Source organism: Ovis canadensis, chromosome 14 (genome assembly GCF_042477335.2).
Source record: "Ovis canadensis isolate MfBH-ARS-UI-01 breed Bighorn chromosome 14, ARS-UI_OviCan_v2, whole genome shotgun sequence".
Lineage (NCBI taxonomy): Eukaryota > Metazoa > Chordata > Mammalia > Artiodactyla > Bovidae > Ovis > Ovis canadensis.
Window position 1 is genome coordinate 27,764,183 of NC_091258.1, and position 21,624 is coordinate 27,785,806.

The 21,624-nt window shown below is 54.4% G+C and overlaps 2 protein-coding genes across 6 annotated transcripts; one reads left to right on the plus strand and one right to left on the minus strand.

The window, feature by feature from the left end:
- On the plus strand, window positions 1-17,909 carry CDK10 (cyclin dependent kinase 10). Of its 5 annotated transcripts, XM_069549764.1 has the most exons (14): window positions 1-90; window positions 459-626; window positions 13,003-13,075; window positions 13,685-13,756; window positions 14,402-14,504; window positions 14,640-14,721; window positions 14,817-14,884; window positions 15,310-15,362; window positions 15,528-15,597; window positions 16,148-16,207; window positions 16,536-16,659; window positions 16,731-16,870; window positions 17,044-17,096; window positions 17,285-17,909. In XM_069549764.1, exons 2-14 carry the CDS (start codon window positions 576-578, stop codon window positions 17,389-17,391), a joined length of 1,056 nt encoding a protein of 351 aa, XP_069405865.1. In that variant the 5' UTR covers window positions 1-90; window positions 459-575; the 3' UTR covers window positions 17,392-17,909. The 5 variants fall into 5 exon arrangements, with proteins under 5 accessions (XP_069405865.1, XP_069405864.1, XP_069405867.1 ...); XM_069549763.1 differs by lacking the exons at window positions 1-90; window positions 459-626 and adding an exon at window positions 10,777-10,920; XM_069549766.1 differs by lacking the exons at window positions 1-90; window positions 459-626 and adding an exon at window positions 10,780-10,920 and having other exon boundaries at window positions 13,003-13,071.
- Window position 17,910: 1 nt separating this feature from the next.
- On the minus strand, window positions 17,911-21,617 carry SPATA2L (spermatogenesis associated 2 like). Its single transcript, XM_069549769.1, has 3 exons — window positions 21,520-21,617; window positions 21,008-21,311; window positions 17,911-19,273 (listed from the first exon to the last, which is right to left on the minus strand). The coding sequence occupies exons 2-3, from the start codon at window positions 21,308-21,310 to the stop codon at window positions 18,347-18,349; spliced, it is 1,230 nt and encodes a 409-aa protein (XP_069405870.1). The 5' UTR covers window position 21,311; window positions 21,520-21,617; the 3' UTR covers window positions 17,911-18,346.
- Between the last annotated feature and the right edge of the window lie 7 nt (window positions 21,618-21,624).

Sequence of the window (21,624 nt, forward strand, 5' to 3'; positions counted from 1 at the left end):
GGGCGCTCTCGCGAGAGAATGGGCTGGTCCCGCGGGCGGTGGTGTTACCGTGGTGACCGCGCGGGCTTGAGTGGCTGCTGTCGGGTGTCTGTGAGTCAGTGGGCAGGGCGCCCACTAGGTGCAGGAGCTGGGACTGACGCTGGTGGGGGCCTGGGGCGGTGGGCTCACCTATGGGCCTTTCCAAAAGCAAACGCAAACTGGGGAAAGGTAAAGGGCCGGTGGCCCGCGATCTTCCCGGCGCGGCCCCGCCCCCGTAAATCTTCCAGCGCCGGGCCCTCTCTGAGGACGGTGCCTCGGGGACCTTTTCATCGGGGGAAGTATCCATATGTAGGGAAATGGAGTGCCCCAAGTCTTTCAAGCTATCTTATTTCATTCCGAACAGAGCAGGCAACTGAAGGATGGGGTCCATTGTCCAGACTCAGTAAAATAGATCCAGTTAATTGCACATGTATTTTCAGATGAGGAGTCGAAGACCCGGCGCACTTACTTAGTCTCAAAGGCTGAGGAAAGGCGGGTGGACAGACCTTCACAAGAGCCTAAGAAGCCTCCAGACACCAAGCCTGAGGAGAGCTTCCATGGGGAGAAAGGGGCGGCTAAGCGGCAGTGGCCTTCATCTGAAGTGGGAGGTAGGACAGTCCCGGAACCAGACGTGTATTTGAGGATGGGGCGCACAGGAGCCTGCGGTGGGGTGCTAGTAGCAGGGGGGCGTGCCCTGATGATTGAGAAGGTTTGGGGACCTTTATCTAGGAGGTAAATATGAGAGTTCTCGTGAAAAATGTAATAAGTTTGCATTTAAGTTTAATGTAATTGGTTTTTAAGTTTCCAAGTGGTAGTTGCGTAACACACAGCAAGGAGGGCCAAGCCATGTGCAGACCCAAACCAGCCTGTTGTCCTCCCGAGGGCTGCACACCTTTGGCCTCCGTGCCACTCCCTCCGCATTCCACAGACGAGCTTGAGCAGCTACTTTGGCGCCGGGGTCGGGGTGGGGTGAGGGGGCGCGTGTAGGAAGTAGTGGGGCTGTGCCGGAGGACTTGCTGTCTAACAGGATGTGGGGGCAAAGAGAGGAGCCAAGTGGGCTTTGGTGACCATGAGAATGGATGGCCCCGTGCATCCGACAAGGAAGATCGGGAGGAGAGAGAAGCTGGGTGCGGAGCTTCACACTGAGGCCCCTTTGGGGTCATCAGGAGCAGGAAACCATTTGAGAGGAGCACGCTGGCCATGGGAGTGAGGCCTGGGCTTCAAATTCCAATTCATGAGCTCTTATATAAGGCAGGAAGGGCCAGCGTCCTAGGGGGAGGTTTGGAAAATTGCTGCCAGTCTGTCAGGAAGCTTTTGGCCGCCGGTCACAGAAGAGCTTTACTACCAAGGGGCTCAGTGTCCTCCAAGTAAAGGAGAGGTCAGAGGCTGGGCCCTGGGCGTGGCAGCATCCAGGATTGTGTGTTCACACTTGGCCACCCTCAGTGTCCATGGTCCGCAGAGGGCTGGACAGGTTTCAGTGGCATGCACACAGACTATGTCTCATTTGTGAGAGGTGTTATCTTGCTTCGTGTTAGCAAGGGAACCATCTCTCAGAGGCCTGCGTGCCCAGCTCTCCAGGACGGGCTGGACCTGTGCCAGCAAGGAAAGGTGTGGCCATGTGCGTCACACCCTCACTTCGGGGGCAGAATGAGGATGGAGTTCCCAGAAAGCAGGTGAAGAGTGCCGTCTCACGGAACATACCCCTGGCACACGCTGTCCTGGGTAGCACACTCTGTCCTGGGTAGCACACCCCAGGGCAGATGCGAGTGAAAGAAGCCAGGCACAGATCCTGCTCTGCTTATGTGAAAAGTCCAGGAAAGTCAACTCCATATGGAAAGAGCCCGGGCCAAGGGTGGGCACAAGGACTGTTTGGAGAATGATGGAAATAGACTTAAAAACTCAGTCAATGGGTGCCCAAGTTTGAAAGTTTACTACATTCCATTGAATTGTATGCTTTACACAGGTAAGTTTCATGGTTTTTAAATTATACTGAATCAAGTTGTTAGGAAAGGAGAACTTGTTGGCAGTGTTGAATGCTGCAGAGAGGTGGAGTGAACCCAGGGAAGGCTGTTGAGTGAGACCAGCTGCTGCACTTGGTGCCCTTCATGGGAACCAGGACTGAGGTTTGCCAGGATGACCACCTCGAGAAGGGCAGGGGCATCTTCTCATTCACATTTTTTTTTTAATAACAGTTTTTATTTATTCATTTATTTGGCTGCTCTGAGTCTTAGTTGTGGCATGTGAGATTTTTAGTTGTAGCATATGGGATCTAGTTCCCTGACCAGGGATGGAACCTGGGCCTCTGCCTTGGAAGTGCAGAGTCTTAGCCACTGGACCACTAGTGAAGTCCCAAAATTCAAGTTTTAAAGCTGAGGATTTTCCCTATTGAAAAAATGAAAGTTAACCTAATACCGTTAAAACCTTAGAGAAATGATGAGTTCAACAATAAAAAATTCTGTGTATTATACAGTTAATAAAAATGGGCTTTACTACTGTTGAATGATTGCTGGGCTAGGGTCAGGGGAGGTGCGCTGGCTGGAACAGGGCCCGTGGGAGCTCGGTGGGATGCTGGAAAGTTCTACATCTTGTTTGGATGTGGGAAACTGCAGCTGAACGCTTAAGAACTGTGCATTGTGTCTGGTGTGAAGTATGCCTCAGAAAACATGGCATGGAGTACACATGAGTCCTTGTCTCTTAGAGCTGCACCCCCAGTATTCTGAGCATAAATAGATGTGCTGGATTGCCAGGTGAAGGAGTGCACGTGTTTTCACAGGTGCTGCTTCCCTCCCTCCCCGCAGGTTCTGTGATATGATCTCAATGCTTCTCCCACCTGTGGGCTCTCCATCCCCTCTCTAAACCTTTGCAGGTCTGACATTGTCTTGTAACCGGTGGAGTGGCTGAAGTGACTTCCAGGCGGTGGGCGATGAAGGGAGGCAGGGTCTGGCAGGCTCACCTGGGTGCTGGCTGTGCTGCGCCGGCCGCTGGGGAGGCCATGGGGGAGCAGCAGTCATGTAGCCTGTCCCACCCGGGTGATGGTCATGTAAGTGACGAGCCTACAGCGACTGCAGCTGAGCTGCTGCACAGCACCTAGCAGCCTGGTGAGTGGGTGTCCGCCGTGACCAGCCCAGTCGAGCCTTCAGATGGCATTTGACTGTAGCCCCTGGGAAACCACAGTGATAACTGTCCAGCTGAGCCTTTGCTCAATACCTGACCCATAAAATGGTGAGAAAGTGGTTATTTCCAGCTGCTGAGGTCAGGCTGAGTTGCTACCCATCAGTGTAGTAAGCAGAACGCAGGTAAGTAAGTGGTGTTGTGGAGACCAGGTGTGACTGGGGTTTGTAGTTGTGGCAGCTGGTGATGCAGATGTATTGTACTGTGCTCGCTTCTTGCTGTTTCTGTCCGTACTTCAAATTTTATATTAAAAACCCAGAAACATACATTATAGAGACTAAAGCACCACAAGTTGGCAGTCAGCCAGTTCCAAAATGCCACAGAATCTTCTGGAAAAAAAAACAACAAACTTTTCTACAAATAAATGACTTGAAAAGGAGTTGCTTTATAGGTCTGATCAGGTGGCCATCACAAACACCATGGGGTGGGGACTTGCTTGGCGATCCAGTGGTTAAGAGTCCACACTTCACTGCATGCAGAATGGGTTCGATCCCTTCTCAGGGAACTAAGATGCCACATACCCAGGGAAAAAAAGCAAATCCTATGGGCTTGGTTTAAACCACAGACCTCATTTCTCATCATACTGGAGACTGGGTAGGCCCCCTATCTGTCTGTGTTCCTACGAGGATCCCAGACAGCTGACTGATGGCTGTGTCCTCACGCGGCCGGAGGAAGAAGGTTGTGGTCCCCTCCTCCTCCTGATCCTTTCCTGAGGGCTCCACCTTCATGACCTCATCTAACCCTAATTCCCAAAGGCCCCACTTCCAAATACCATCACATCAAGAATCAGGCCTTCAACATATGATTTGGGGGGAGGGGGACAGCAACTTTCTGTCCACAGCAGTTACTAGGAGATTTGAGAGACCTATGAACAAAAAGCAGTGTTTGGATCTGGGCTAAGTTATTCTTGAGATAATCGAACTGGGTATTAGATAATAAATAGTCAATGATAATATCCTTAGATGTAACAGTGGTTGTGCTAAAAACAGCCATTGTGGTTGTGCTAAAAAAAAAAAAATCCTCATCTGATAGAAATACTGTATTGTATTATCAACTATTAAAAAAAATGTGAAAAAACCAGTTTCCAAAGATTTACATGCTGCATGATTTTCTTTATGTAACATTCTCCAATGAGAAAATGATGGTGATGAGGACAGACTAGGGACTGCCAGGGGTTGGGGTTGGGGCGATGGGGCGGGATGAAGTGTGGCAGGAAGATGGGCCTTGTGCTATGCCTGGATCTGGTAGTGGCCACAGGTGATCACACGGCTCAGGACACTCAGCACACCGCAGTCAGCCCTGTTCTACTGTCGTCACCCGAGGTGAACAGACGTTCTGCTGCCTGAGGTGTCACCTGAGGTGCTGCCACTGAGGGCAACTGACAAGGGTGCAGGGAGCTCTCTGGGCTACTCGTGCAGCTTTCTGTGAATTGATATTGTCACAGTAAAACGTTTTAAAAGATATCAAAAGTTATAATAATTGAAATAACACGGCTACCATATAAGAAGAGCAGGTCAGTGAATGGGGAAACACGGACAAGAGTGACTGTGTATGTATCAACATCACCATGTCTGTATATAATTAGAGTATGAGAAAGCTGGCACCCAAATCAGGTGGGAAAAGGAAGGCTTCTATGATAAACTGTGCTAGGAAGATTCCTTAACGTTTTAAGAGAAAAAGTAAGGTGGACTGTAACCTCCTGCTGTATGCTCTGATAAATTCCAGATGGGTTGAGTGAATATAAAAAGTGACTACATGTACATCAACTCTACTTAAAATTTTTTAAAAGGTAGACTGACTGTAAACTGATGCGGGCAACTCAAAGGGGGAAGGAAAAGAACAATTAGGAAAAGAACCATCTTCCAGATGACAGTGTGTGGTCATCTGAAAAAAATGTCCTTACTGGGAAAAAACAAGGTGACTACAAAAAATAAGATGTACATTTTATTCTGATTCCTCAATTGGGAACATCTTTCTAAACCTCAGAGCAAAGACATTACAGATAATACTGAAGGATTTGACTACATTAAAACATCTCCCCAGCCCTCTATAAACAAATGTAAAACAAATAATGGTAAGCTCAAAAAATATTTACAACAGAAACAAGAGGTCAAAGAATAACACATGACAGGTCCAGAGCCCAGACACGTTGTGGGTGGAAGTCAGACTGAAGGCATCTGGTAACGTGGGAGGTGGGGTTCAGAGGCCCCCAGATCGCAGTTCTGTGAACAAGGCTGTAGTAGCCCCTGCCGTTATGTGTGGTCATCCCTGTGAGAGGGATGGGGGAGGCTTCCAGGATCAGGTTAGGAATCTTTGGTATTGGCTTAACCCAAATGGGGCTTTTCTGGAGCCTTCCTGAGCTCATCAGAGAAGCCTTTGAAAAAGGTGAAAGCATCCGAGAAGTGGCTGTGAAGCAGTCAGCTCCCGTGGTTTGAGAGTCGCCAGCCAGCAGGGAGACAGTGCTTTGTCCTTGGCCCACAAAGAAATGAATTCTGCCTACAACCTGAGTGGCTGTGGAAGGTCTCCAGGTTCAGATGAGGAAACGACTGGGCTGACAGCTGAACCGTAGGCTGGACTCCAGACCCAGTGGAGCCCGTGGTGATGTGTGTGCTGTTTTACGTTGGCCACTAAAATGTAACTTGCGGGTAGTAACTGAAAAATAGTACCGGTTGTGTGCATTAAGAAGTGTAAAAAGATTCGTGTTTCTAAATGAAGCTTTAAAACTCTGAGCAAGATGCAAGGAGTCTTATTTTGGGTTAGAAACCTCAGCAGCGTAATGGTGTTAATTCTCCCTTATTCTAGCAAGTCAGTGTGACACGAGCAAAAGAGCACGGGTCATTTTGAGAACAGAACCAAATTACCCCAAAGGTCCTGTGAAAGAGGAACAGTGTAGGGATGGCAGGAGGCATCCAGAAAAGTGGATAGAACCGATAGAACCCTCTGACGTGTGAGCGTGTCTCAGTGATGAACTCACAGTGATGAACACGGTGTCCACCGTGCTCCAGTGGGGCCCCGAGAGGTGCTGTGGTAAACATGGTGGTGGTGGGGGGGCGGGCGGACAGGTAATCTCACTAGACAACTGAGAAAACAAGTATGAAATAAAAAGGAAACGAGTGAATGGTTTTTATAAGTTTGGAGCCGGGGAAGCCTTTTCCAGTCTGACGAACTCTACAACCCATTAAGGAGCAGATGGGTGAATCTGCTGCAGAAGGAAGCTGTAATAAACAGCCAGGAGCTATCTGTAACATATTTAATAGATCCCTAACAGTGAGTTTCCCAAATATAAAAAAAAAAGGCTCACACACAAAAAAGAGGTAAAAGTAGAAAATGCAGAATGATAATTCATTCGCAGGAAGATTACAGGGGAGGCCCATGATCGACTGAAGAGATGCCCAGCCTTCCAGCGTGGGCTGGAGGGGAAGCTCAGGGCAGCTGGCTGGCGACCAGTAGGGACGGAGCCAGCACTTCCACTATCACTGTAGCCTTGGAAAAGGTTTAGAAAAATGAAAGAAGCAGGAGCATGTGGAGAAATGTCCCTGGTGGTAATCTCTTAGCAAAAATACAAATTAATATAATCTTTACGGAAAGCAATTTGACAATATTGGCTAACATTTTCCTAGTAACGTACCCAACAGGTAAACCTCCAAAAAGTTTGTAAGTACATAAATGCAAGAATGTTCATTGCAGCATGGTTTAACCGGAGAAACTGGAACTAAGCTAAGTTATACTCATCAAAGGGAGCTGTTATAGCATGATGGCCCCCACAGTGAACTCCAGGCTTGCCTGTGCTCAGCCGGGGAGGGTGTGGTCACTGCGAGACTCAGTGTGTGGTTCCAGCAGCAAGTGTGCGTGAAGTGTCTGCAAGAAGCAGCATTCCATATGTAGCTTTTAACCAATGTGGATTATTTTTAAGTGAAATGTTTTTAAAAAATATTTTTAGGTAGTCTTAATATGTAACATACCCGCTCAGTTGGTAAAGAATCTGCCTGCAAGGCAAGGCAAATTCAGTTCCTGGGTTAGGAAGATCCCCTGGAAAAGGAAATGGTAACCCACTCCAGTATTCTTGCCTGGAAAATCTCATGGACAGAGGAGCCTGGCCAGCTGCAGTCTATGGCATTGCAAGAATCCAACACGACTTAGCAACTAAACCACAATATGTAAAAAAGCTTGTGTAAATCGATATGAAGAAATTATCTTAATTTTAATTCAAAATACAATGAGATGCACATTGACTTATGCTAAAAAGGAGAAGAAAGGATGCTCTTGAGCTGAGTGCAGGCGTGGGCCCCTCGGCCGTGGTTGGAACCATGGAAGCTGTGTGTGTGGCCCTGGATGGCACCCGCATCTTCCTTGGCCGCTAGCCCTGGGCAGGTGACAGCACTGCTCTATGCCTCAGTCCCTTTAGTAAAACGTAGGTGTTAAAGGACCCACCTCAGAAACGTGTGGGTCGCTATTCCGGGGCTCAGAGCAATGTCTGGCACAGAATGGGCTGCTGCTCCTCCTCCAGGTGGCTGAGTTCCTGAGGTGTTAAGTGAGGAACAAGCAGGTGACGATGTCTTCTAATTCTGTTCAGGACACGTGTGCGCACAGGGGACACAAAGACCTCTCTGTAGGGCTGAACAGAGGCCCAAGTGGAGGAGCCCCAAACTGGTGACCTCCAGGAAGCAAGGCAGGAGGTGAACGGTGGAAGCAGTAAGGAGCTTCTGCATTGAAGCTTGTAGCATTTGGTAGTGGTTCACATGCCCTGTGCATTCCTGGAGATTGTAACGAGTTTGAGGAAATGCTGTGGCCCCCAGCTCTATAGCACCCCCACTGATGACGTTCTGTACGGAGAGCTTCCACTCCGTTTAGAATCCTGTGGAAACTGTGTCCGAACCTTCACCTGTGGGGCAGACCCTGCCTCTTGCAGGTATCTCTCCTGCGTCTGTCTCTGGGCCGCCCCACAGCTCAGGCTCTCCACAGGATGGTGGGGGTGCCTCTCCTGTTCTCCTCATGGAGGGGGCCCCTCCTGGATTCACCACCTGCGTGTCTGAGTTGTTGCTTGGTTTAAGTTTTGGAATGTTCACTTAGGGTTCTGACTGCTTTCAACCTCTCTCATTTCTTTTCCTGAGCCACAGACCAGACTTATGAAATGCTTGGATGTTTTCTTCCTTCTAGAGAAACCTGACGTAAATCCAGAAAAGAAGTTTGCCATCCCACAGATCATCATCACCACACCCTCAAAAGAGACTGTGATCAGCTATGGTTCCATGGGAATGCAGGAGCAGAGAACCATTCAGGAACGGGCTGAGCAGGGTCCCTACTCCCGACACAGAAACCCCAGCACAGTAGATGCCTATAACATACAGACCACAGAATAAACAAGCACCCCAGCAGCTGTGGTCCCTCCCTGTGCAGTGTCTCAGTGGTGATGGCAGAAGGGTTACCCCATCCTGTGAAAACCTGCAGGTGCCCCTTCAGTCAGCAAGGTTCCCCCAGCTCTCCGAGACCGGCAGGCAGCTTGGCAGAGGGCAAGAGTGACTGGCTCCAAGAGTGAACGTGGGGTGATCATGAGATGAGCCCTGCTGGAACTGGCTGGCTGCACATCTCGATGGAGAAGTAGCAGGCAGCATCTCTTGCAGTTCTGAACTGAACCCTTCCCGTTCAGGACCAAAGTGGCATGGCACAAGCACCCAGCAGTGGAAGTGAAGGAGGTGTACCCATCCCGGAACCAAAGGTGGGACTCTGAGGTATCAGGACCCAGAACAGAGAAGGGCTCTTAGCTTGAGTACCACGTGATATGCAGAATGTGCAGCCCCAGCACTTGGAACGCTGGCTCTGTCACAGCCACCCCAGGGGGAAGGTGAGTTGAGCTGACAACTTCCCCTCTTTCTGGCTGTGTTTGAGAGCTTCTGCTGGGGAGGGGCCATTTGTGACTCACAGCCTCAGGTGTCCCATCCTCATCAGCAGCCCTCCGGTCAGAGTCCACTCTTCTCCGGGTTGGCTGGAGGGTGTCCTGCCCTGTCTGAACTCACATGTTTAGTCTGGTGACAGTGTGTGTCAGCTTTCTTCGTTCCTGGAATGATCAGCAGGCTGCATACAGGCTCTGTCTTTGTCTGTTGAGGAGGATCATATCTCTTTAGTAGTAAATAGTACAAGTGACTTCCAGTCAATGAGTCTTGATATAACCAGGAAAACAGACATCTCATATTGACATTGTTTACTAACACATTGTTAATATACTCGTTTGTGTTTATTTAGTACATTTATTTATGCAGTCTGACTGACACGAATAAATATACAGAAAGATCAAGCCCATACAAAGGTGAATTTGATCACGGAGGGTCAGCATGCTTCTCCTCCATAAAATTTCTAGTAGCTGTTGCATTTCTATCATTTGACCTAGAAATTGCCCTCCTACCCCTGCCCTAAGCATCTCAAGCATATAATCCAAAAACTTGTTTAGTCGTTTAGTTGTGTCCGACTCTTTTGTGACCCCAAGGACTGTAGCCCACCAGGTTCTTCTGTCCATGGGATTTCCCAGGCGAGAATACTGGGGTGGGTTGCCATCTCCTTCTCCAGGGATCTTCCCAACCCAGGGATTGAACCTGCATCCCTGCATTGGCACATCCGCTGAGCCACCTGGGAAGCCTCCAAAGCTATATTTACTATGGCATTAATTCTAATCTCATTATTAGCCATAAGTTTAGCTTATCAGAATTCAAAAACAACCAGAATGAAGTGAATGTGGTAACTAGTTTAAATCATTTTGACTCATTATCTCCTTTCATAATTATCAACTGTCCTTCACTTACACTAGTAGTATTTTAGCATATACAGTGTAGTTCCTCCTGAGCAGGCCGTGTACATGACTTACCTTGTTTACTGCTTCCAGTGAGAATGTAAGGTGCCCTAGGGCAGACTCGGACATGGGCAAGCACGTAGTGAATGCTCAACAAGGATGTGTTCGGGGACCCATTGGTCCCAAAGTCCGTCCGTCGCCGCGTCCTGTCAGTTCTTCTCACATCTCTCAGACGCTCCCTCTACTCTCAATCCCCCTGGCTCTGCCAAGCCTTTCCCTTCGCGGCTCCGGGTTGGCCCTCTAGTGCTCCAAGGAAGAGCTCTAAAGCACAGCTCCCACTGCAGGGAGGACACCACAGATTCCCGCCCCCTCAAGCGCCTCCCCCGACACCCCTGGGACCCATTGCAACCCCCCCAGACCTCCTCCGCTGGCCATTACCCAGCGCGCCAGCGCAGTCATGTGCTTCTGTGTGTGTGTGTCGCTCAGTCGTGTCCGACTCTTTGTGACCCCATGGACTGTATAGACTGTAGCCTGTCAAGCTCCTCTCTATAGAATTCTCCAGGCAAGAATACTGGAGCGGGTTGCCATATCCTTCTCCAGGGCATCTTCCCAACCCAGGGACCGAACCAGGGTCTCCTGCATGGCAGGCAGATTCTTTACGGTCTGAGCCACCGTACTTAAAACTAAAATAAAGCTAGAATCTTGGTAGTCTTGAGTGCTTCGTAGAAACAGGTTCTCTGGAATCTTGGGGAGGTTTCCTTGGTAACTGTTGCTAAGGAGGGGACGCCCCGGAAGTAGGCCATGCGCCTGCGCAGAGGAACCCTGGTCTGCGCCTGCGCAGATGGGAACCTCGAGGGGCTGCTCTCGGCATGGGGGAGCCGGAGCCGGAGCAGATCCGTCTGAAGTGTGTCCGTAAAGAAGGCTTCTTCACGGTGCCTCCGGAGCACAGGGTACGAAGAGGGCCTGTTCTGGTAGCTCTGTCCTCGCTAGCGGCAGGGCGGGGCTGAGTCGTACTAGGGCCCTCAGCGTCGCCAGGTTTCCGTCAGCAGCGGGAACGGCAATCCCAGCGGTCCTCGGGGGTTGCGTCCGCGCCAGGGACTGGGCGGCTCTCAGGTCGCCGGCCTCCTCGTCAAGAGCGCGCTGCAGCGTGGGCGTTTCTTAGTTTTGCTTCCGGGACGGGCGCCTCGTGTCAGGGGAGAATAGTCGTGGGAAGTGTTGGAGACGTGTCTCCTACCAGCCTGTGGGTGCACTGGGCGGGTCCCCGTCTCTGACCCGGCAGCTCCGCTTGTGCCTTGCTCAGTGCGGGGCCTCTCCGTGTGTCAGTCACTTAGTCCTTTCGAGGACCCCTCGTAGAGGTGAGAAGGGTGAAGCTTAGGGGCTTCGAGTGGTTTTACTAAGATAGACGGCTCGTGCAGGGGCAGGTGTGATCCCTGGTGGCGGGTTGTTCTGACTACTTGCTGGTGCTGTGCGAGGCCGCGTCAGTGTCCAGTAAGAACCGTAACAGACTGAATGAGTGAGCGCAGGAGCCAGCCTTGAGCGGTCCCCCGTTGTTCACCAAAACTCAGCAACTGCTCTCAGTTAAGGCATACCTAGACGAGGACAGTGCAAAGTGCGCAACAGTAAGTGCTGCAAGACCAGTGTCAGGGGATTTTGCAGAGAAATGTTTTCAGCTGGGGGTCAAGAAGCAGTTTCGAGAAGGGGCAGCATTTCTGCTGGGCGGGGAAGTGTGACTGGGTTTTGGATGCAGAGATGAGGAGGCAGGTGGGCTTGCTAGACCTAGGGAGCAGCAGGAGCAAAATCCCGCGAAAGGCAGTGTGTCCAGGAAGCACCAGGGGTTCCGTAGAGAGAGGAGAGAGAGGGGGAACGAGGGAAGCAATTAGATTGGGATGGGATGAGGGAAGGGGTTCATTCGGAGCCAGGTGACCCTGACTTAGTTTCCCAAGATGGAGGGCAAGGTAAATAGAGGCAGAGAGAGAGTCAAGAGAGGGGCAGTTTAGAACCTGAAACTTGCCACATGTCATCCGACCCACGGGGAAGTGCTACAGATGAAGTTGTATTAGGGTACAGGCTCTGCTAGAACTTGGAGACCCAAAAATACAGTGCTTTAAGGACAGGACTTTTATTTCTGGTGCCCCTAACATCACACAGGTGTGTCAGGCACTCAGGTTGTCAGTTTTTGCTCCACTGAATCCTAGCGTGCCTCAGGAGGCAGAAAGGAGTGAAGGGCAACCAGCTTCCTTTGATCAGGAAGTGGTGCTTGTCCCTCTGTGCACATCGCACTGGCCAGAATTTAGTCACATGTTTACACCTAGCTGCGAGGGAGACTGGAAACTCGGGCCACCATCTGGGTTGCCATGTTCCCCCAGCATTGTTTCATAACGCAGAGGAAGAAGTAATGTATGGATGTTGGAGACAGTTTCTGCCACTGTGTTTGGTAGATGCTTTGTGAAGGTCTTCGAGCTTTTCCATATCCAGAGCTTTGTTTATTTGTTTATTTATGGTCACACTGCTCAGCCTGTGGGATTTCAGATCCCTGATCTGGGATCACCCCTCACCCTCAGCACTGAGAGTACAGAGTTCTAACCACTGGACCACCAGGAAATGGCCCAGAGCATAGTTCAGACCATTGCTACTCAAGTGGATTTTCTGCGATGATGGAAATGTTCTGTCTTCTGAATTGTCCACTGTGGTCGCCATGAACTGCTTGGGGTCATCGAGCACTTCACATGGCTCATGCAGCTGAATAAATGAACTTTTAATTTCATTTCAGTCAGTTTTAACCAAATGTGGCTGGTAGTTACTCTTTTTAGGCAGCACACATCTGGACCATGGGATTGAAAGGGAGTGGTTGGACCGACTTTGATTTCACTTTCAAAGTGTGTGGCCAGTATCATCACCCCATTTTCTCACCTGCAAACCCAAGTGTGTGGTCAGGACAGGTGCTGGCTCTTCGGAACAGCTAAAGTGTCAGTATCCATCTCTGGTTCCCTTAGCTGCCAGATCCCCTCACTGCCAGCACCTCTCTCTTTCAGCTGGGACGGTGCCGGAGCGTGAAGGAGTTTGAGAAGCTGAATCGCATTGGGGAAGGCACCTATGGCATTGTATGTGAGTGGCTACGGTGGCAGGCCTGGGACCCAGGGACTGTCCTGGCAGCAGCTGTGTCAGGGCTGGAAGGAGAGTGCAGGTGACCTTTAATCCTTGGTATAATTGGTGTCGATTTCATACCACGACTGAGTGAATGGAAGCATCAGGTTGTTCATGAGTCCCTGTGAGTGGAGGGCGCTATCACACGATCAGGTGTAGCACTGTGGACAGTGGCCAGAAGTGTACCCACAGCCACTGGGACGTCGGTGTGCATCACCCTGCTGCGGGTGTGGAAGCTGCTCAAATCCCCACAGTGCTCTGGGGATCAGCTTCAAAAAGATAAGGCTGCTTTTTTTACAATAAGGACGTTATTTGCTGTTAGAAACCACAAAACACAAAACAGTGGTCTGCACTCCGACTCTAAGAAGGAAACGTTCAGGGAGACTCTTCTAGCCAGGGGTCCGCTGTTTGCTCAATCCAGGGGACTCCTCAGGGAGCACCTGTCTCCCCGCGTTGGAGTATTGCTTGCACAGGGTACCAGCAGTCAAGGAAGAAGAGCAAGGGTGCCCCTACGTGGCAGGAGGGCAGGGGGTGGGCCTGGATTCTACTGTGGAGGCGCTTCCCTTCCAGATCGGGCCCGGGATACCCACACAGATGAGATTGTCGCCCTGAAGAAAGTGCGGATGGACAAGGAAAAGGATGGTGAGCTGGGAGGGGCCGCTGCACCACTTGCGCTCAAGTGGGAGGGGATAGGAAGATGCAAGTTGCCTGAGCTCCCTGAGTGGCGCCTGCATGATGGTCAAAGGAGGCTGGTCTCTAGGGGGCTGCAGTCTGGCCCTGCCTGTCTCCCCTGGACTTCTCCAGCTCATCACCCCTCCTCTACACCCTAGCCTCAGTTCCCTTGAGCTGCGTGCAGTTCATCCCCTTCATCTGTCCTTTCCTTCCTGCTGGCTGATTCTGCTTCCTCTTCTGTCTCAGCTCAGCGTCACACTCCCCAGGGCTTTCCCACTGAAGACTGGGCAGGTAGCCCCTGTCTGCTGCTCACACCCCTGCTGACCGCCCCTTGGCCGCCTGTGCGGGCAGGGCTGTGCTGTGCTCATTAGAGGCTGGCTGGCTGCCATACACAGTGGTCAGTACAGAGAGCTGCTTGTGTTTGATGGAGGAGGAGAAGGTTAAAGGTGCTGGTTTGGATGACCTTACCTCTCCTTGAGGTAGCAGGCAGAGTTCTGTCAGGTAGGGCTGGGAGTCACTGAGGCAGCTGGCTGTCGGGTCCCTGTCTGCAGGGGTGGGGTCACTGAGCCTGGGCCAGCTGCAGAGGCAGGGTCACCAAGGCCAGGCTGGTTGCAGGAGTCCCCATCAGCAGTCTTCGAGAGATCACACTGCTGCTTCGCCTCCGCCATCCCAACATTGTGGAGCTGAAGGAGGTGGTTGTGGGGAACCACCTGGAGAGGTGAGCAGTCTGCTTGCTGCCCCCACATTAGGCCCTGCCCAGCCCCCTCCCTGCTTCCCTTCCTGCTGCCCAGGAGGGTCCCTTGGCTCACCTGGGAGGAGGTGGGAGGTGGCATGCGTTTCTCCCTTACTTTAGCATCTTCCTGGTGATGGGCTACTGTGAGCAAGACCTGGCCAGCCTTCTGGAGAACATGCCAACACCCTTCTCTGAGGCCCAGGTTGGAGGTGGGGGCTGGGGTGGCCGGGGGTGGGAGGCTTCCCAAGCCCTTGTTAGGCACATTGTGCCAAAAGCAGACCTCCTGGCCTTCTGCAGGTCAAGTGCATCGTGCTGCAGGTGCTCCGGGGCCTCCAGTACCTGCACCGGAACTTCATCATCCACAGGTGGGCGGGGCTTGTGGCTTGGGGGCGGGGTGACCACCAGACTGACTCAGCACCAACACGCAGGGCAGTAGAGCAACCTGAAGGCAGTGGATCTCCTGGAACTGGTCCCAGGGGAGGGCGGGACAGCATGGTACCTGTTTTCCCCTCTGCCAGGCAGATGGCGGGGAGGGACCTGGATTCCCTGTGCAGGGTGGCTCATGTGGCCCTGAGGGGACCAGGACAGGACTCCACCTCTCAGGAAGTCACTGAGAGCTCTCTGCTGTTTCCAGCTACCGAATGGCCTTGCATTACCTGTGCTCCTCCTTCTAAAAAGTGCAAACAGGATGAGATGTGTGGGGAAGCGTTCTGAGTGTTGCTGCAGCAGTGACAACCTCATTCCTGCATGCGAGTTTCTGGGAACCACTGGTGTTCTCTTTCTGTCATAGGGATCTGAAGGTCTCTAACTTGCTCATGACGGATAAGGGCTGCGTGAAGACAGGTGGGTGCAGGTGCTGCCTCTATGATGGGGTCCGTGAGCGCCCCTGCACTGGGGTGGCAGGCTGGTCTCCGGAAGCTCCCTGCACACTACACACTGGCTTGAGGTGGCAGTGGTCAGTCTTCCCTGGGTGACACACTCTGTCTCGTCCCTCTGCCTCCATCTCAGCGGATTTTGGTCTGGCCCGGGCCTATGGCATCCCAGTGAAGCCAATGACTCCCAAGGTGGTCACACTCTGGTAAGTCCCTGGAGACCAGGGGAAGTTTGGGCGGGTGTGGGTGGGTCATGCTGAAGTGGCCAGAGCATCTTAGAGGTCTTTCAGCTGCCAAGAAAGAGCAGTGCTGTCACGGGGAGGGACCTGCCCATCCAGATGGGGTGCTGTTCTGTCCTGAGGCCGCCTCACCCCCAGCTGGCTCTGCGCTGCTCAGAGGGGAGGTGGCTTCACCACTGGAGCGTGGGAACAGTGCAGGTTTCTGCAGTTACTTCTCACTTGACATTTTGAAGCAAAATGGGATGTGGTTCAGGGCAGGCTGCGTTCTGCTGTGTGTCATTCACCCCGACCTGTGTAGAAGGGCCAGCATAGGACACTGCAGCACTCAGGGATCATCCAATGAACGCAGCATGTTTGTCGAGCTTTCGTGGAAGGGATAGCCTTAGCTGAGGTTCATGCTCCCTCATCCCAGGCCATCTCTGGCTCTCAGGGCAGGGTGGTGGCTGGTGGGTGCCCTGTGGAGGCCAGGCTGGAGGAGAGGAACTGTCAGATGCAAAGGAGGGGCTTCTGTTCACAGGTACCGAGCCCCTGAACTGCTGCTGGGAACCACCACGCAGACCACCAGCATTGACATGTGGTGAGAGGTGGACGCTGCTCCCAGGCCTCTCAGATGGTGGGGTGGTCTTGTGAGACCTGGGGGTGGGGATGGACAGTTCTGGGGCTGGGGTCTCACCAGCTCCCAGGAAGATGGGCCTATGCCTGGGGTCCTGAGAGGCAGAGGGAGGACCTGCCCTCATGGCCATAGGAGGCCTGCTGAGGCCAGGTCACGTGGCTCAGCTGGAGACCCCAGTGGTCATCCCATCATGACCTCCTCCCAGCTCTGCCCCCAGCCTCCGCCCCAGCAGCTGGGGGACTGGTCCAGGCGGAGCCAAGGAGCTGAGAGGAGACCCTGCACTCCTCTGCAGGGCGGTGGGCTGCATCCTGGCTGAACTGCTGGCCCATAAGCCCCTTCTCCCTGGCACTTCCGAGATCCACCAGGTGGACCTGATCGTGCAGCTGCTGGGGACCCCCAGTGAGAACATCTGGCCGGTGAGTGCCAGCCCCGCCCTTCTCTCTCCTGCCCCTACTGGCCACCGGCCTTTACCGGCCCCTCCCCACAGGGCTTCTCTCAGCTGCCGCTGGCCAGCCAGTACAGCCTGCGGAAGCAGCCCTACAACAACCTGAAACATAAGTTCCCGTGGCTCTCGGAGGCCGGCCTGCGCCTGATGAACCTCCTCTTCATGTACGACCCTAAGAAAAGGTGCTGAGAGGGCCCCACATGTGCATGAATCAGGCCTGATTTTGTGGGGTTCTGTCAGTTTACCCAACTTCCTGTTGTGTGGAAGGGAACCAGGGGAGGCTCTGCGGGGCAGCTGTGCGGGAGACGAGCCTGGCTGGGCCTGGGCCCTGTGAACAGTGAGGTCTTCCCTCCAGGGCTACAGCTGGTGACTGCCTGGAGAGCTCCTACTTCAAGGAGAAGCCCCTGCGTGAGTCTTCCCTGCTGGCACCTGGCCGGGGCCCTTGTGTAGGGTGGGGGTTAAGGCAGGTGGGTGGTGGGGCCCAGGCGGGTAGGGGCTGTTTTGGGCCACGTACAGAGGCTCAGGAGGGGAGCAGAGGGGAGCATGGGGCCCCTCCCTCACTCAGGGCTGATGCAGTCCATTCCCCCAACCCCCAGCGTGTGAGCCGGAGCTCATGCCCACCTTCCCCCACCACCGTAACAAGCGTGCCACCCCGGCCACATCCTTGGGCACTGAGAGCCAGAGCCGGCGCTGCAGACCCTGACGGGTGGAGGCACTCCAGCTGAGTATGCCGTCTCCTGTGCCCCTGCCCACCTCTGCCCCGGGACAGCAGTGTGTGGACCTTGGGGCTGATGCCAGTGGTACACTCTGAGGGCCCAGCCACCCAGAGGCTGGCCCGCTGGACTGTGACGCCACGTTGTGGCTGGGCTGGGTCCCACCTGTGGCCAGGCTTCAGATCCTTGGTTCCCAGGAGGAAATCTGGCTGAGCCCATCTTTAACGGGTGTTGCTGGCTTGGGACAAGCAGACCTCAGACCTCGTATAGTCACTTTTGTCCCCAGTTGATCCCCAGGATCTGCCTGGGATGGAGAGGCCAAGGTGACCCCCCTGGTGGGGCTGGGGGGACTCGGAGAGGGGAGGAGGGATGGAGATGTAGACTGAGTCTGAGCTGCTCTGAGACCCCTAGAGTGAGAAACTTGGGTTGTGCTCTGTGCCCACTCCCCCCTTCTGAGGCCCATGGGGAATGGGGGTGGTCCGAGAGATAAATGCTTTGCTCAGACGGAGTTGGAGCTAGTGTCCTTTAATGTACTTGGAGGTCATGATTTGTGTGACGTGACAGGTGTGGGGGAGGGGGTCAGACGGCCTGGGGTGGGGGCACCATTGAGCAGAGGCCACACAGAAGACTGGCACCTGCCCCAGGCATCCTGGTGGGCAGAGCACCCCCAGTCCAGTGAGTTGGGGATGGCTGCTGGCATCTGTGCGCCGTTACCACTGGATCTGGGGTGGGCAGCCTTTGAGGTCTCCCACCCTGCCTTCCAGAGTGGGGGTGGGACCAGCAGGGAGCTGTCCATGGAGGGTGAGTCCCCACCTCACCTGGTAGGGCACAGACTGCATGGCAGGAGGAGCAGGGTGGCCAGTGGGCGGGGCCTGAGGCGGGACAAGCCCCAGAAAAGCACCACGGAGTTTCTCCGGAGAGCCCTTGCCCTGGGGCCAGGTGGGTCTAGGGCCCGGCCGCGGGGCTGTCATAGAGCAGGGCATCCACCTGGGCTCGCTGCAGCCACAGACGCCGCTGGCTGTTCCCATGCAGGGTGCGCAGGCCGTGGCCGGGGTGGCAGCTGGGAAGGGCGGCACAGTGGGTGGCGTGCAGCTGGCGACACGTGTCGCAGCAGAAGGCGGGCAGGGCTCCCGGGGCCAGGCAAGTGTGCATCTGGTAGCCGGGGGCCTCTGGGACGGGCGCGGGGCTGGCCTGCTCAGGGATCCTAGGGGAATGGGGAGGGGCCAGGTCCCCAGGCCGACTAAGCAGCTCTCTACGCAGTGAGAGGAAGGAGAAGGCTTCGGGCTGGGGCTCCTCCTCTTCTGAGGCCCCGGAGGTGGGGCTGCTGGCCTCAGCCGGCTCCCATGGCCCGCCCCCCGACCCCCACAGTCTGGCACTCTGCTCCCAGAACTGAGGCTGGCAGGCTAGTTCTGAGGCGGGAGAGTCGGGGCTGGGCGAGGGGCCCCCGTACAGGCTGGCCTCATCTGAGCCCTCATCCTCCTGCACGTCCCGGTACAGGTCCAGCCGGGCCTGGCACCCAGTGGGGGAGCCATGGCGGGGCAGGGGTGGTGGTTCTTCCTCACGGGCCAGTCGCTGCTGCAGCCAGGCCACGCAGGAGGCCACGTCCACGCTGGCCCGCCGTGCCTGCAGCAGCTCCTCGGCTGGCAGCACGCTGGTGCCCAGCTGCGCCAGCACCTCACCCAGGATCTCGCACTCCAGCCTCAGGGCGAAGCAGCCCAGGGCCACCTGCACCAGCTGGTGGGCGGGGGGCAGGGCAGCCACCATGAGGCGGTGGGCATCCCTGCGTACGTAGCCCATCTTCTGGAAGCTCTGGATGAGGAGGTCCTCTGAGAGTGCGCCCTTTAGCACGTGCACGTAGCCCCCGGAGAATGTCTGCAAGGGAGGGGGTTGGTTGGTGGCAGCCCCGCTCCCACAGACCCAATGAGCTCACTTCCAAGTGGTGCAGCCCTGGACACAGCCTCTACCCAGGCTGGGGGTGTGAGCTAGGTTTTTGTCTAGGCCAGCTCTCCTAGGGCATGCAGGGGTACCCCCAGCCCCTGCCTACTTCATAGGAGATGCATTCATCTCATGTCCTCCTCTATGCCCTCCACTAGGTTCAGTCCCTGGTTGAGAAACTGGTATCCCGCTAGCTGTGCAGCCAAAAAAGAAAAAAAACAGATGTTTGGGTCACCTCTGAGGTTCTAATATTGGCTGAGGCAGGCCTAGGCGTCACAATTTTTTTTTAAAGTCTGATACATTTCACCTGCATTATAGAACAAACTAAAGAGCCCCTATGCTGAGAAATCTCACTGCCCTATGAGTCCCTTCCATCTCCTGTCAACTGTAGAGGTTTGCTCCTCTAGTTAGTTTCCTGTGTACCTGCTGAGTGTCTGGTTATGCAAACACAAAAAATAGAGGTGTTTTTCTGCTTCTCTGAGCAGGTAGCCACCTAAACACTTTATTCTGAGCTCTACTTTTTCAGTTTCTGAGAGCTTTCTCTATTAGGACAGAGGGCTGTGTAGCTTTCCACCACATGGATGGAATGTGTAGTTTTTGGAGGCTCCAGACTGCGGAGGAACTAAAAGTTTCCTAGGATGGTGATCTTGTGTCTCCCATGTGTTTGCAAGCCTATGACATCTGGGACCCCATGAGTGCTCTGCTTAGAGCCACACATGGGGGAGCTACTGTGTGTAAGATTATACCCAGGGCTGTGCCTTCACCCCTCAACAATGAACTTTATGCTGGACTATTCTTTTGTCTGCTTCCCAGAGGAAGAAATGGATTCTTGCCTCAGGCCACAGCAGATCCCATACAGGTCTGCTCAACACTGAAGCCAGTTAGCGTCTCAAGATCAGGCCTGCCCATTCTGCTCCTGGCCCATGTCGGGCTGGATCCTGCCCTCTGTCTGAGTGGATGAATGAAAGCTCTAGCAGATGTCCTGTGGAGCGGTGAGCCCCAGAGCTCCCTGTCCCTGAGAGAGGCTGCTGTTGCCATGACAACCAGCGGAGGCAGCCGCCCACGTGCCCAGTGACGTCATTATCTTCCCACTCTTCTGAATTAGCTCCGGAGCACAAAGCAGCCTGCCCCCTCCTGCCAGCCCGCCCCTCACCTGGAGGGGTCAGGCCCGCACAGCCTCTACCCAGGCTGGGGGGTGAGCTAGGTTCTTGTCTAGGCCAGCTCCCCTAGGGCATGCAGGGGTACCCCCAGCCCCTGCCTACTTCATAGGAAATATATCCACCCCATGTCCTCTTCTACAAACGGGATCAGCCCACATCCTGGAGGGATTAGGGTGATTATGGAATGCCGAGTCCTTCCCATGCACCTGTCCTAGGATTTCTATGGTAACAGGCCACAGGGCCGCTCTTAGGGCAGCGATACAAGCTTTAAGAAGCAGGATCCCTGAGAAGACAGGTACCCAGACAGGTGTTCTCAGCCCTAGGAGTACCAAGGGAAACCTCAGCCAAGAGATGCTCCAACACGCCCAGGACACTGGCACACTGAGCCCTCTGAAACCCATCTGGCTCTGTGGACACCTGCAGTCCCTCATCCCAACGGTAGCCCCCGTCCGGGCGGTGCCCAGCACCCAGTAGCCGGGGCAGGGAACCTCCACGCGGCTCGGCGCCCTACCTTGATGGTTGTGAACTCCTTTCTCCACGGCAGCAGGTACAGGTGCACGGCGGCCAACTCCAGCAGCTCAAAGGCACGGGCCAGGCCGCGCAGCGCGGGGGCCAGGTCGGCGCGCCCCCACAGGCCGTCGGTGAGCAGTGCCAGCGCGTCATCCTGCAGCGCCCCGTGCAGGTCGAAATCTTCCACGAGGATGTGCCAGAGTACGGCCCGCAGCGATGGATCCCCGCACACGCCCGCGCGGCCGCGCCGCAGTTCCCGCTCCAGGCACAGGCGGTAGTCCTCGGACAGTGAGCTACTGCCCATGCTGGCGGGCAGGAGTAGGGTGTCAGCACCCAGAGGCCCCTCCCTGCGCGCTCCGCTCCTCCAGAGTCCCCGCCTGCGTCCACAGTACCCCCTCACCCCCAGCTGAGCGCCCCTGGTGTCCACAGCACTCTGTTCCTTGGAGATTTGCGCCAGTTGAGTCTCCCTTCCCAAGCAGAAATCCGCTTTTGCCCAGCAGCCCACCGCCCTACCTATCTGCCCCCAGCGGTGCCGAGCGCCCGCCGCTCCGTGCGGGCTTCTCAGCAGGCAGTAGCGCGCTTCCGCCGGGGGCGGCTCCGCCCCTCGGCTTTGGCCCT

Excerpts from the sequence above, each read along its gene's own strand:
- CDK10 (XM_069549763.1), top strand. The coding sequence starts at position 10,840 with ATGGGGGAGCCGGAGCCGGAGCAGATCCGTCTGAAGTGTGTCCGTAAA. Across the intron at positions 13,076-13,684 it reads AGGCACCTATGGCATTGTAT|ATCGGGCCCGGGATACCCAC; the intron begins GTGAGTGGCTAC and ends CTTCCCTTCCAG. Across the intron at positions 17,097-17,284 it reads CTTCAAGGAGAAGCCCCTGC|CGTGTGAGCCGGAGCTCATG; the intron begins GTGAGTCTTCCC and ends CCCAACCCCCAG.
- SPATA2L (XM_069549769.1), bottom strand. The coding sequence starts at position 21,310 with ATGGGCAGTAGCTCACTGTCCGAGGACTACCGCCTGTGCCTGGAGCGG. Across the intron at positions 19,274-21,007 it reads AGGAGTTCACAACCATCAAG|ACATTCTCCGGGGGCTACGT; the intron begins GTAGGGCGCCGA and ends CCTCCCTTGCAG.